This window comes from Ammodytes marinus (genome assembly GCF_949987685.1).
Source record: "Ammodytes marinus genome assembly, chromosome: 17".
In the NCBI taxonomy this organism is placed as follows: Eukaryota; Metazoa; Chordata; class Actinopteri; order Uranoscopiformes; family Ammodytidae; genus Ammodytes; species Ammodytes marinus.
The window spans coordinates 737,994-752,993 of NC_137221.1; the positions used below are offsets into that span (position 1 = coordinate 737,994).

General features: G+C 40.7%; 2 protein-coding genes across 3 annotated transcripts in view; one reads left to right on the forward strand and one right to left on the reverse strand.

Moving 5' to 3' along the window:
- Positions 1 to 2,234: 2,234 nt before the first annotated feature.
- Positions 2,235 to 8,675, forward strand: rps18 (ribosomal protein S18). Of its 2 annotated transcripts, none has more exons than XM_080045528.1 (6): positions 2,235 to 2,280; positions 3,388 to 3,486; positions 4,044 to 4,130; positions 5,795 to 5,896; positions 7,404 to 7,495; positions 8,548 to 8,675. In XM_080045528.1, the coding sequence occupies exons 1-6, from the start codon at positions 2,278 to 2,280 to the stop codon at positions 8,621 to 8,623; spliced, it is 459 nt and encodes a 152-aa protein (XP_079901654.1). In that variant the 5' UTR covers positions 2,235 to 2,277; the 3' UTR covers positions 8,624 to 8,675. The 2 variants fall into 2 exon arrangements, with proteins under 2 accessions (XP_079901654.1, XP_079901655.1); XM_080045529.1 differs by lacking the exon at positions 2,235 to 2,280 and adding an exon at positions 3,161 to 3,164 and having other exon boundaries at positions 3,387 to 3,486.
- A 2,360-nt stretch (positions 8,676 to 11,035) lies between these two features.
- LOC307264381 (E3 ubiquitin-protein ligase RING2-A-like) overlaps positions 11,036 to 15,000 on the reverse strand; it is a 10,832-nt gene continuing 6,867 nt past the window's right edge. The window contains exons 7-9 of the mRNA XM_080045791.1: positions 14,118 to 14,217; positions 13,672 to 13,752; positions 11,036 to 12,392 (exon numbers count right to left, since the gene is read on the reverse strand). Coding sequence (XP_079901917.1) covers positions 12,225 to 12,392; positions 13,672 to 13,752; positions 14,118 to 14,217 — 349 coding nt within the window. The 3' untranslated portion in view covers positions 11,036 to 12,224. The remainder of the gene's footprint in view (positions 12,393 to 13,671; positions 13,753 to 14,117; positions 14,218 to 15,000) is intronic.

Sequence of the window (15,000 nt, forward strand, 5' to 3'; positions counted from 1 at the left end):
GAAAAAAGGTGAGTTTTAAGAGTGGGACTTGAAGGTTTCCAGAGACTCAGATGAGCGAATATGGTGTGGTAAAGCTGTTCCAAAGTTTCGGGGCAACCACGGAGAATGCACAGATAGCATGCATCCAAAAAATTACAGATGTAAATGTTTCCCTTTGACTAATAAAAGTAACTAAACTAACTTACTGTCCACTTCATCCAAGATATACTCGTCAGTGGTAAGGTCCAGTTCTCCTAGGTTGAGGTTAGCCATTTCTCCATCAGTCTTCTATGGGACAGACACACACGCGCACACACACACCACCCACACCACACACACACACACACGCATACGCACATACACACACACACACACACACACACACACACACACACACACACACCACACACCACACACACACACACACACACACACACACACACACACACACACACACACACACACACACACGTTATTTCGCACTCACAGTCACACAACAACCGATTTGAATTGATTTGAGACAAAAACTAATTCCAATCTGAATTTCCTGAACATATACTGACGACGTTTGGGCGCCATTTTCATCAACAAAAAGCCTGCTGATTAAAACTGAGCCGAGCGTTTAGGTGGACTGTCCTCTACCAAACAAGCGCTCCCAAGGATAATGTATCCCCAACTTATAACTACAGGTGAGATATTATGGCGTGTGTGTGTGTGTGTGTGTGTGTGTGTGTGTGTGTGTGTGTGTGTGTGTGTGTCTGTCTGTCTGTGTGTGTATCTGAGTGTCTGTCTGTCTCTGTGTGTCTGTCTGTCTGTGTGTGTGTGTGTGTGTGTGTGTGTGTGTGTGTGTGTGTGTTTGTGTGTGAGTGAGTGAGTGAGTGTGTCTGTCTGTCTGTCTGTCTGTCTGTCTGTCTCTGTGTGTCTGTCTGTGTATGTGTGTGTGTGTGTGTGTGTGTGTGTGAGTGTGTCTGTCTGTCTGTGTGTGTCTGTGTGTGTGTGTGTGAGTGAGTGAGTGAGTGTGTCTGTCTGTCTGTCTGTCTGTCTCTGTGTGTCTGTCTGTCTGTCTGTCTCTGTCTGTCTGTCTGTCTGTCTGTGTGTGTATCTGAGTGTCTGTCTGTGTGTCTATCTGTCTCTGTGTGTGTGTGTGTCTGTCTGTGAGTGAGTGAGTGTGTGTGTGTGTCTGTGTGTCTGTGTGTCTGTGTGTCTGCCTGTCTGTCTGTCTGTCTGTTTGTCTGCCTGTCTGTCTGTCTGTGTATCTGTCTGTCTGTCTGTCTGTCTGTCTGTCTGTCTGTCTGTCTGTCTGTCTGTCTGTCTGTCTCTGTGTGTCTGTCTGTCTGTGTGTCTGTCTGTCTCTGTGTGTGTGTGTGTGTGCGTGTGTGTGTGTGTGTGTGTGTGTGTCTGTATCTTCACGAGCTATTCCTGGTCCGTTTGTAGCGATGACGTAGAAATCAATGACAGATAAAAATGTCAAACTAAATACTGACACACTTTTCTCTCCATCAAAATCTTTCTGACACTCGTGACGTTACACGTTGTTGCCACGGGAAACATCCAGGAAATGATTGACAGCTAGCCTACGTTAGCTTCAAGAGGCATTAATTCACGCAAATAACTACTAATTTTGGCTAGATATTGTTAATTTTCACACAATGTATTAAGTAATCCAGCTGTTTATCAAGCAAAATAAACCTGAGTCACGGTAATATAACATTACACGTCATTGATAAAGTCTTGTTGTCAATGCCAACAGGATACATGAACCAGAATCAACCGTTTAATGTTATCCGTTTAAACTTATTTCACTAAAAACTGGTTCAAATATAGACCTAATTAAACATTTAAATGTCACCTCGTCTTGTAAATACGCCATGGCGGTTTCTGTTGGGTTTCCAGCTGTGTTGACATCGGCACCAGCTCCTAAAGAAGCAGATACAGCTACGTCCGCCATTGCTGCGACTTTACGCTAACGTATTAAAGACTACAAATCGCCAAAAGGAACTACAAATGTAATGTTCCGCCCTAGTTGTCCCTGTAAACAAAGACAAAAAGCGCCCTTTGAGAACGATTTTGTAGTATGTGTGGTGAAGAAATATCAGTTAATGTTTATTTAGTGTGACCATCTTGACATATTAGCAACATTTACGGTTGTTTTTAAAATGTAATCTAACCGTTAACCGTTCCGTTAACCATTTTTGATCGGACAGTTTAAAACTGACGCGCTGACTTCCGTTCGCGCACAGGCACAAACTCTCGCGAGACCTTTTCCGGCTTCCTCTTCGCTCGGAACCCACTTCCAAGATGGTGAGTGCGATTTTTATGAACCAAGAGTTGTTCTAAAATCCTCGATCATCTGCTTGAATATCACTCTTTTAACAAATCTTAGACCTTCGATGAAACCCTATTAACTTTATCTACCGGCGAAGTGTTGAATTGTTTGCGTATACATTGCAGAAATGGTCGTTAAAGTGCACTGTGCTGTCGCGTACGGACTGACAGACGCGATATGGCGCCAGCTATTGAGTTAACTACATATTCAGTCCATGGTTACATTTAACATTGAATTAATTCCTTATTCGTAGTAGAAATGCAGCTAGTCAGCGGCCCTTTTTAAAATGGCGTTTGTGGTTAACAACGTTAAAGAAACACTCATAATAGAAGGCGGTTAGCTCTTAAAGCTAACTAACTAGCCTCGTCCATGGTTGTCACGTTGGGGTCACAAAAGTAGATGTTTCACCGATTTAAATGCTTCTTAATCGGACAAAGTAAAGAGCTGACATGCCCTGTTTATGGTTCAGTGTTGTTGTTAGTTTTGCAGCTAATTTTTGGAACAGAAACAGCTTTTTGGAGCCAAAAGTCTTGATCGCGAAATAATTTTATAGTCTGCAACCCAAGTGCTGCGAGATGCATACGTATTTAACTACTATAATAACCCACAATATGTCCACAATTCAAATGTTATTAGAAATTGTTAATGTGGAAGCACTCTGGCTTACAACTGACTGTCATAATGTGTTTCTTGTTCATGCATTATATAAGATTGTTCAGTTCATAATCTGGTGTGTTCAGTCAGTGTATATGGCTGGGTGATATGTCCATACGTGTTATCAAATCTTTAGTAGTGAAGCGGGATTAATGCAAAGTAATTTTAAGTTTAAAGAATCAGAACACTTTATTAATTCCAAGATGGGCAATTTAATTCACAGTTCTCACAATAATAAATTATTTATTAAATAGCAGTAAGAGATGGACAAAATCATCAACAGCAGTCCAACACACACTTTCAGCTCCAATTAATTTCAGCCTCTCCATAACAACCACCTTGCACCAACTTATATCTTATGGTGGGAAGTGCTGACAAAAAAAGAGAAATAAATACCTATATTAAAATGTTTGTGTTGTGTGTTCCAGTCTCTCGTCATCCCTGAGAAGTTCCAGCACATTCTTCGTGTTCTCAACACGAATATCGATGGACGGAGGAAAATCGCCTTCGCCATCACTGCCATCAAGGTAACGGCAGTCTGACAGACATACTGTATACTTTCTTTTAACCTTTATTTTTACTGTGGAGATTAATTAATATTATCCTATTATCAAGGTAACGGCAGTCTGACAGACATACACTGACTGTACAAAGAGTTAATCTATCTTTAAACCTGTCATTTTATATATTTATGTTTCAATTTATTCTCTTTGGCAATTTGTCTGCCTGTATTTTGTTCTATGTTTTGGTGATCTCTTAAAATGTGTTTTCTAATGTCTTGTATGTTGTGCCCCCGTAAAGCACTTTGAATGGCCTCGTGTCTGAATTGTATAGAATCAAGACTATAGAAATAAACTTGCCTTGGGATAACCTGTCCCTGATGTGTTATAGTGTAAAACCGTGTCACTAACGTCCCTGTGTCTCTCTCTCTCTCTCCTTATCTCTGTCTGTCTCTCTCTCTCTGTCTGTCTGCCTCTCTCTCTGTCTCTCTCTCTCTCTCTCTCTCTCTCTCTCTCTCTCTCTCTCTCTCTCTCTCTCTCTCTCTCCGTCTCTCTCTCCGTCTCGCTCTCTCTCTGTGTCTCAGGGAGTTGGCAGACGTTACGCTCATGTCGTCCTGAGGAAAGCCGACATTGACCTCAGCAAGAGGGCCGGAGAGCTCACCGACGAGGAGGTGAGAGGATGATGATGATGATGATTTATTGCTCTTCATAATCTTTTTCTTATAGTTCGATCACCATTGAGCAGTTGACTGTGTGAATGAATGGAACCTGGAATCCTCCAAAGCGCTTTGAGTGCCTTGAAAAGCGCTTTATAAATCTAATCCATTATTATTTTAAAGGTGTGATGTAGGCTCTAAACTGAGAGCACTTCAGAGTCAGAGCACATAAAAAACTTGTGTAATCATCATACAATTAACTTGTGTATCGCTGTTCAAAAACTCATAGACGCAAAGCAAAAGACGAACGGCCTACAGACAGCGAAAACTACAGACAGCGAAAACTACAACAATGGCTGACAAAATTTTAGTGTACAGACTTCCAGGTTCACACTCGATTATCCCCGTGTTCCAAATCTCATACTCTTTTCTTTTTTGCTATTCTACATACTACAGCTGATCATAAACGGTATCTAGTTAAACTGCAGTAAGCTATTAGTGTACAATTGGGACATACTGTTACTTATTCATTACCTCTTGCTTATACAGCCAGTCTGTGGACTAACTCAAGTTTGTAATGGACAGACTAAGTCCAGGTTAATTTGTGAAGCGTGGGTTGAGTGTTTTTATTTAGGTCCCCAGTTAGGAGAGATGATATGATACATTGAACTTTTACAGCGCTTTTCAAACATTCGTAGACGAAAACCAAAGCAGACACTTATGCAGAAATGTATGGGAAAGGGGGGACAGGAGCTGTGTTCGAAAACCCCTACTAACGTCCTACTCATAATCATTTTGCCGGGAATTTGAGTATGTTGTGGTTGTGTAGGCGAGAAATGCCCAGATTGAGTACTTACTTCCGGGAAGATTTTGTGTATGGATCTAGAGGTTACTTTTCCTACTCAACCGCCCCACAATGCATTGCGTCTTTTCAAACAACACATGCCAAACTGCTAATGTTGCAGTTTTAGTTGAGACTTTATATTTGTAATAAAGCAGTGTGTTGAGTTGTTGGCATGTAGATTTTGCAGCGGCTTAAGGTGTGTGTGTGTGTGTGTGTGTGTGTGTGTGTGTGTGTGTGTGTGTGTGTCTGTGAAAATGATCGATTGTGATAAAATGCTGCTTCCATTTTCTACTATTTGCACATTTCTAGATATTTTTCTAGGTAGTTGCATCCACACTATTCGCACTTTACTTTAGTATTACCATGTAATCACCTGGTCAATGATCAAATTCCTTCGTGATTTTTCTCTACTTATGACATCTATTGCAGCATGTCCGTCCTGGGAGAGGGATCCCTTACTCTGTCGACTCTCCCTGAGATTTCTTAAATTTTTTTTTATCCCGGTAAAGGGTTTTTACTGGGAGTTTTTTCTCAGCCGAGCTAAGGGTGTAAGGGCAGGGTGTCATATTGTATCATATTGTATGAAATGTAAAGCCCACTGAGACAAATGTTTATTTGTGATTTTGGGCTATACAAATAAAAGTGATTTGATTTAGTTGAGGTAACAGCTGTGTGTGTGTGTGTGTGTGTGTGTGTGTGTGTGTGTGTGTGTGTGTGTGTGTGTGTGTGTGTGTGTGTGTGTGTGTGTGTGTGTGTGTGTGTGTGTGTGTGTGTGTGTGTGTGTGTGTGTGTGTGTGTGTGTGTGTGTGTGTGTGTGTGTGTGTGTGTGTCTCAGGTTGAGCGTGTGGTGACCATCATGCAGAATCCCCGTCAGTACAAAATCCCAGATTGGTTCCTCAACAGACAGAAGGACGTGAAGGACGGCAAATACAGCCAGGTAGGTTTAGTTCAAATAACACACACACTTTCACACACAAATATACTCGCTCACACACACACGTGAAGGACTCTAATATACTTTCAAACACACACACACACTCACTCACTCACGTATACACACACGTTAAGGACGGCAAATACAGCCAGGTACGATTTGAGTTCTGTTGCAAGTTTAGGTTCAAATAAGACACACTCACTTTCACACACAAATATACTCACACACACACTATTATATATATATATATGCACGTTAAGGAAGGCAAATACAGCCAAGTACGGTTTCTGCTGCAAGTTTAGGTTAAAAATACTAAAATGTATAAAAAATCACTATCACAATATAGACTCACCGGCCACTTTATTAGGTACAGCAGTTCAAATTCTTAACACCTATAACTAATCAGCCAATCACATGTTTACCTGATTGTCACAACTGACGAAAGCAATGCTGAGCAGGGATTTCGGATTATCTGGTTGCGTTCCGAATCGCATACTCTTTCTTTTTTCTATTCTACATACTACATCCGACGATAAAAATAATCTAGTTAGGATGCAGCAGGCATACTATTGGGATATACTTTTCTCTCTTATTTCATCATAACATTGCGCCTTGATCTTGCCTCTTGCTTTTATATCCGTCACATCCCCGTTTGTTTTCATATGGAGGCTTCGTCGATGTGACGTCACTTCACGTGCGCACTGGATTGTGGGTCAGAATCGCCCAAATAGGATGCACTTTTAAACACTAACAATCTTGGCCGCATGAAGTAGGACATCCGGGTACTTCTAACCATCCTAAATCTGGCCACAAGAATCGGGACATCCTAAATATAGTAGAAAGTATGCGATTCGGAAAGCAACCAAAGTCTAGCTTTCAATGCGTGTCATTCATCAAGGCTATTTTATTTGCCTAATGGATCTTGATGTTTTGTACAGAGAACTGGAATGGAATGACTTTTCAATCTAGGACAGAAACTATTTTGGCTTTTAAAAGAATAGCGTACATCAATATTACAAAGTTTGCAGTTTCAGTTTGCACACTGACTACTTAACACACTTGAGATTGTTCACTTTTCAGCAGTAGATATGCTGCTTCGACTCAATGTTCATCATTAGGGACTTAGCCAATAATCTTTTCTTTTTATTTAGATGCAGTTTATTCGTTTGTGATTGTTTGTGGATCTTGATGTTTTTGGTTTTTGTTTTGTTTGCTTGGTTTTGGTCATTGTTTTATTTTTATATATATATTTTTTTTTTATATATATTTTTTTTTTATATGTAACCTGGTGAGGTCACTCGATAAGCCCATTGGGGTTTCTGACCTCTCCAGCACATACTCTTTTAATCTTTACATGTGTTAATGTATTTGTTGAGTGTGTGCAAATAAATAAGAAAATAAGAATCTGCAGTCAACACAAACATGTAGAAAGTGTTGTATTAGCTTTCATTCGTCAGTGTGGATTGTAAATGATGGAATGTGTACATGACGGTCTATTGTGTGTGTTCAGGTTCTTGCTAACGGTCTGGACAACAAGTTGAGAGAAGATCTGGAGAGGCTGAAGAAGATCCGTGCTCACCGCGGACTGAGGCACTTCTGGGGGTAAGAACTAATACAGTCTAGTTATAATAGAGATATACGTTATTAAAGCTGTCTGTCTATATCTGTGTATCTGTCTGTCTGTCTAGCTGTCTGTCTATCTATCTGTCTGTCTATCTAGCTGTGTGTGTATCTATCTATCTATCTATCTATCTATCGATAGTGGTTTGCAAAAGTATTCATACCCCTTGAACTTTTCCACACTTTGGCACGTTACAACCACACACGTAAATGTATTTTATTGGGATTTTATGTGATATCAACACACTTCCGGGGATAGGAATCCAACACAGACACGCGATAATGCATCTCATCCAAATACAAACACACACAGTCTCTGTCTCGACCATTCATGCTCTTAACCAGAGATTTAACTGTTCAATAGTGTGTTTAGAAGTTAGGACTGCCACCTTTCTTATAGTGGATAGTTTGAGTGACATCTGACATTGGAGAATAACGTCACATTTCAGTGCAGAGAAAAGCCTCTCCTGGAAAAACTTGAATCTAAAGACGACTGGTCTAACTGTGAAAGCTGAATGGTTAGATTTTGACTGGTTTAACGAGGGAGTCAGAGATTCTGGAGAACGCTTGTTGTCAAATCAGTGAATATCTCCTCAAGATCCCCTGTGTGTGTGTCAAATCCAGTGGTAATACACAGCCTAGGCTCTGTAAACTGGCATTTTGCTAGCTACAGTGGACCCCTTTTGTTTACATATCCGTTCAGAGCCTAGGCTGCGTATTGACAGACTTATTTTCAGCGCACACACACACAGTACAGACGGGTAGTGGATCATGAGGAGATATTCAATGATTTTTGACTAAATTATTTGATCAACAAGCGTTCTCCAGAATCACTGACTCCAACTTTTTTTTAAACATGTAGGGTTAGACAGTGAGACCATAAAACACTCTTTCTGCCTTTTCTCAGGCTAGGATGAACCGATTTCTAAGATTTTTGCACATTTATACTACATAGGATCTCAGAGTTCAATACACCTTGATATTCCCACCGGTGAAGCAGGTCTTAACTCTTCTTTTCTCTGTTTCTCTTCCAGTCTGCGTGTGCGCGGTCAGCACACCAAGACAACCGGCCGTCGCGGTCGCACCGTCGGTGTGTCCAAGAAGAAGTAAACTCCCCAGCGACCATTTTGTTTCAATAAAACACCACAGCGGAAAAAAAAAACCTGTCTGTCTCTCTGGCTCTTATCTTTCACCTGTACAGTGTGTGGGGGTCTTTAAAGCTGCACTGTGTAGTTTTAGGGGATTTGTGTGTGTGTGTTGGGGGGGTCTTTAAAGCTGCAGTGTGTAGTTGTAGGGGATGTGTGTGTGTGTGTGTGTGTGTTGGGGGGGGTCTTTAAAGCTGCAGTGTGTAGTTTTAGGGGTCCTTTTTAAAGGTGCACTGTGTAGTTTTAGAAGTGGTGTGTGTGTGTGACTGATCTCCATGAGGTAAGACACTAACTATGCAGAACAAGTGAATACAACCACACTTCAACATTACTGAACTTTGCCTTTTAGAAGAAAATTCATAAAGGTTCACTGTGTAGTTTCAGAGGAAGGGGGTTTGTTAACTTCCACAGAGCCTGCAGTTAGTTTACAAAACATATTAATGTAAACAAACTTTCCTCACAGGAAAATGTAGATCCCTGGAACACTGTTTGAAGTTAGAAAGCTTCCTGAAAAGTTACTGTTTCACTGTTGTTGTTGTTTACAGCAGCAGGGCCCACAGTTTGGTTTATTGGACAGTACAGAGTTGAAATGGGTAGACAGAGAGAGGGGGGATGACCTGCAGTAAAGGTCCACAGGTTGGATTTGAACCCGCGACCACTGCAACGAAGGCCGGAGCCAATATGGTACGCGCTCTATCCACTACGCCACCGGAGCGCCCCCGTCTCATTATTTTTGATAAATATTTAATGCCAGAAACATGTTTTCCAAGTAAGGCCATGTAGAGGGGTCGAATAAGCACTTTGGAGGTCAAAGTAATTAAAGATTGACATCACGTGTAGATTGTCACGATTAGTGTATCCAAATCAGTTTTATTTATATAGCCCAATATCACAAATAGACATTTGCCTCAGTGGGCTTTACATTCCATACAGTATGACACCCTCTATCTGCCCTTACACCCTTAGCTCGGCTGAGAAAAAACTCCCAGTAAAAAAAAAACCTTTATCGGGATTATAAAATTGAGAGATCTCAGGGAGAGTTGACGGAGGAAGGGATCCCTCTCCCAGGACGGACATACTGCAATAGATGTATTTGAATGAGACCATTTTAATCACGTTTCACACCAAACATCAAATTTTTTAAAGTTTTTATTTTGCTGCATTGTGGACATAATTAATTACAACAGAAAAAAAGGAAAATGTAAATGTTGCATAATTTCTTCTATACACAAATGTTCCATTAAAGACTGAGGTAAAGGTTTAGAAGACGAGTGTAATATGGCTGCTGGAAATGTAAAGTGCATTAACAGAAAACTGGGGAAAAGTTGCTTATGGCTGGTTCCAGAGGAGTCTAAAACTACCCCTGTGTTCCAAGTCACATACTCTTTCTTTTTACTACACTACATACTAAAGTACAGAAGAGTTTTAGGGCCACAGACAGGAGAGAGAAGAAAAATCAGATAAGAAAGTTTTTTTTTCATTATGTCGAGAAATTTCAAGAATAAAGACGAATACTCCAAAATGCTATTGGAGTTAGTGGGGCATTAATGTATTTTCAGCATACTACAGTTGACGTGCATGTATTGGGACATATAAGTATGCCAGAAAAAGATTTAGGATGTCCCGATTCTTGTGGCCAGATTTAGTATGCTTAGAAATACCCGGATGTCTAGTGTTGAAATCAGCATCCTATTTGGGCGATTCTGACCCACAATCCAGTGCGCACCAGAAGTGACGTCACATGGATATAAAAGCAAAACGCAAGATCACGGAGCCATGTTATGATGAAATAAATAAGTAAAAGTATGTCCCAATTGAAGCATATACTGCATCCTAACTAGATTATTTTCATGGTCAGATGTAGTATGTAGAATAGAAAAAAGAAAGAGTATGCGACTTGGAACGCAGGGAATGATTGGATCACTTCTTGTTCAAAGGAAAAATCACATTACGGAGCAGATATCTAGACGCAAACTAATTCATAAATGTAATTAACGATCATCAGAGGAAAAATTTAAACTGTTTCAGAAATATTTAAAAGTTCCTCGTAGTTCCTACTTTAACCAAATGAAGTTTTCCTGTCTTACCGCAATGCATGCTGGGATATGCTACAGCCCAGCCATTCATAAAAAAAAAAAAACACTTAAAGGCCTACTTCACCGGTTTGAATATGAAGGTGTATTGAATTCTGAGATCCTATGTAGTATAAATGTGCAAAAAAAATAAAAGGCAGAAAGAGTGTTTTTTTTAACCCTATATTTCTCTTTCTCGTGACATCACAGAAAGAGAAATATAGGGTTAAAAAAAAACAATCTTTCTGCCTTTTCTCAGGCTAGGATGAACCGATTTAAAAAAAAAATCGCACATTTATACTACATAGGATCTCAGAATTCAATACACCTTCATATTCAAACCGGTGAAGTAGGTCTTTAAGTTTGAGTTGTAACCAAGGTAACGTCTATAAATGCCTATTCTGTCACTCGGCAGCAAAGAAATTCAGTCGACATTTTAGGAATTCAATCAAACAAACATTTTAAATAAATATATTCAACATCGAGAGGAAAGGAGAATCTTTTTTTTCTTTACAACCAAAACTAAGATTTTTTTTCTCTGAAATTAAATAAGTTCCCGAAAGAAATCCTAAAGCAGAATGCAAAAACTAACAGTAACAAACACCTGTGTGTGTGTGTGTGTGTCTGTGTGTGTGTGTGTGTGTGTGTAAAACTATATGTCCATGGTGTAAAAGAGAGAGTGACAGAGGAAAGGATCCCTCTGTGTGTGTGTGTGTGTGTGTGCGTGTGCGTGTGTGTGTGTGTGTGTGTCGAAGCTATTATAAGAAATGCTATTTGTGGAAAGCTGTTTAAATACGAAAGGTAACGTTAGGAATGACATTATATATTTTTTAAGACAATTAAAATCCCTGTCAGAACTATAAAGGTATGACATTTTTGGATTCACAATTTCATAAATTTGACTTAATAACACTGAACCCTTACAGCTGGGGTATGTGATTTCTGATTGGTCAAAGTGAACATGAGCTGTACACTTTGACCAATCAGAGCGAGGCTCCGATTCTCTGTTCTTATTGGCTGTTGGGACTGTCCATTCACTTTGGCACGACTTTGTTGGTGTGTAGAGCGTGTCAGGGAGGGACCATAGGGGAGGGACCAAAGAGAACAAGTGGAGCGATTGAGGTATTTGGATTCAAATCTCTATCCCAACTGCCATTTTCTCCCCAAAATCCTCCACCCCGGCTTTAACTGCTCCCGATAGTTAGCTTGCACCCTGCGTGGTAGCTGCTGATATCGGTGTAAAAGCCAGGGAGAAGCACTATATAAATTACCATTAAAAATTTGAAAATTATTATTACATAATCAGTTGTTACTACATCAACATACAGCCTGCTATCTGTGTGTGAATGGTAACGTGTAAATGGGAACAGGTCTCCCTTGAAAAAGAGTCTCCGGTCTCAATGGGATTTACCTGTATAAATAAAGGTTAAAAAAAAAAAAATTATATATTGGCTGCTCCATCCAATGCCACCCGGAGCAGTTTCATACCCAGCTTTAGGCCTCTCTTTGTGGGGGAAGAGTGGGGGGAAGAGGGGGGGACTTCTGTGGAGGTGTTGCCGGCTGTGGTTGTTCTATAGTGGCCGCGTAGTAAAGCTCCAGAGGTTTACGGACTTTCCAGTATTTCTCGTTCACCAACTCCAGAGTGAGAGAGCCGTTCAGAGTCTGAGAATGAAAAAGTGGGATCATTAAGAGATAGCTCACCTGATTCGGATGTTACTACTCTCAAATTAAAGCTGAACGTTACAACACACACACACACACACACATGCACGCTGGATTTTTTCTTTACAGCGCACACACAGAACAGATATTCACTGTTTTTGATTAAAAAAAATCAAACAAAAGAGAGTTAACGTCCCACAAAGCTGGAATTTTTTCACATTTATTTTAGAGAAGTCAGTGTGATGAAAGAATGTAGATCTCTCTCCAGAAGGGGGCAAAATAGGAACATTAAAAGAAGTGGACCATTTTTAAATGAGCTGCTAGGATAAATGTTAACTTTGTCAAATAAAATGGCATGCTATTAGTAAAAGTTATACAATGTAATTAATTATTTATCTGACAGCTATGTGGGCCACAAATGGAAATTTTTGCCTCAAAATGTAATGTTAATTTTATAAGCTTCTCTTTCAAATCAAGTTATTAGTTTAGTAGCCTCATACATGACTATCATGACGGGTGAGAACATGGGATACATTTCTGTTTCTTTGTTTTTTTATTTTGTATGTCCTTGTTTTTTTTTTTTTTTAAGATATTTTTCTTTGGCATTTTTATGCTTTATTGATAGTGTAGAGACAGAGTTGAAATGGGGCAGAGAGGGGAGTGACATGCAGAGAATGACCGCGGGCTGGAATCAAACCCGGGTCCGCTGCTGGCCGAGGCCCATGGGGGGGGACGCCCTACCAACTGAGCTAAGGGCGCCCCTGTCCTTGTTGTGATGGTACAGGTGTTTGTTTGTTTGTGTGTGTTGTATGAAAAAGACAAAACAGCAATAAATATATTGTGAAAAAACCAAGTGATTGGGGCGACTGTGGCTCAGTTGGTAGAGCGGGTCGGCCGATGATCAAAGGGTTGGAGGTTCGATCCCCGCCCTGCCACCTGTGTCATGGTTGTTGTGTCCTTGGGCAAGACACTTCACCCACCTTGCCTCGTGTGAATGTTCGATAGTTAGCCTGCTGCTATCGGTGTATGAATGTGTGTGCGATTGGTAACGTGGGAATGGGAACAGGTCTCCCTTGAAAAAGAGTCTTCGGTCTCAATGGGATTTACCTGTATAAATAAAGGTTAAAGAAAAAAAGAGACTCCCTCACGAATGCAGTCTCCAACTTGTCGCAAACAGTCGCAGCCCAGTGAGATAGGGGCTTTTGGGATTTACCTGTATAAATAAAGGTTTAAAAAAAATTAAAAATTAAAAAAATAAAAAATGAGTTGAGAGACTCACGGCGAACTGTCCTGCTCTGGTCAGAATGTAGATGGTGTACTGCTTCTCACTGACGCTCTTCAGTCCGGCTCCTGCTCCCTCCTAGAGTCACATCACATACAACCAGTGTTATTAGTTTAGCCCCGTGTGTGTGTGTGTGTGTGTGTGTGTGTGTGTGTGTGTGTGTGTGTGTGTGTGTGTGTGTGTGTGTGTGTGTGTGTGTGTGTGTGTGTGTGAGTGAGTGAGTGAGTGAGTGAGTGAGTGAGTGTGAGAGTGTAAGAGAGTGAGTGTGTGTGTGTGTGAGTGACGTGTACAGAAAATAATATAAAATCTCAGAGGAATACACTCATTGACCTCTGTCTCTCTGTGTGTTAGAGTGAGTGAGTGAGTGAGTGTCTGAGTGTGTGAGTGTCTGAGTGCGTGCCTGAGTGAGTGTGTGTGTGTGAGAAAGGAATATAATCATTGACCTCTGTGTCTCCGTTGGGCTGCCTCTCTTCCAGAGCGATACGCAGCGCCAGGTATTTAGACAGGTGGTCCACTGTGGCGTTCGCTGTCGTCTTCACGTACCTGCAAAGGAATTTATTAAAAAAAAATATATATTTTATTATTATTATTTTAAAGCTTTATTAGACAGTTTGTAGAGACAGAGATGAAATGTGTCAGAGAGGGGAATGACATGCAGAGAACGACCCGGGCTGGATTCTAACCCGGGTCTGCTGTGAAGAGGACTGAGACTCTATGGAGGGGGGCTTTAACCACGAGTGCCCCCCCTTTTATTTAAAAAAAAATATATATAGGGGAAGGTGGGGTGATTTGTGCAACTTTTTACTCAAAGTGATTTTAAAGTGAGGCCTTGACAGTTATGTCTCCAACTCAAATATGTACATATATTTCAGGATGTTGTGCATCCCTGGCAATAAAAACTTTGGATCTGGAATAAACTGTTTAAGAAATATAGCTTTCGGAAAAAAAGTTGTCTTGTCGCACAAATCACCCCACTACGTGGGGTGATTTGTGCGACTACGTGGGGTGATTTGTGCGTCATTGTGTCACAATGACAAAGTCACCATCATCATCTTTCTGGCCATCTGAACTCTCATCAGTGGTGTCGTTAAGTGGAATTGAGATGTCACTCTCTCCTGAGCTACTGTAGACTATCACTTTCTTTTGGTGACCAGCGTATACAGCCATGCCACTGGCACAACTCTCAGAAATGTACTTTGCACTAGTTGCTCCGTGCTTGTGGAACCAACTGCCACCTGACAAATGTGATTCCCCCTACATTTCTGCCTTTGAATCAAGGCTCAAAACCCATATGTACACCCTGGTGTTTCCTCCCCATTAACCTCT

What these genes read in the sequence shown, in the direction of transcription:
- rps18 (XM_080045528.1), top strand. An exon ending in TCGCCATCACTGCCATCAAG is followed by an intron (nt 3,487 to 4,043) that starts GTAACGGCAGTC and finishes TCTGTGTCTCAG; the next exon opens with GGAGTTGGCAGACGTTACGC. An exon ending in GAGAGCTCACCGACGAGGAG is followed by an intron (nt 4,131 to 5,794) that starts GTGAGAGGATGA and finishes TGTGTGTCTCAG; the next exon opens with GTTGAGCGTGTGGTGACCAT.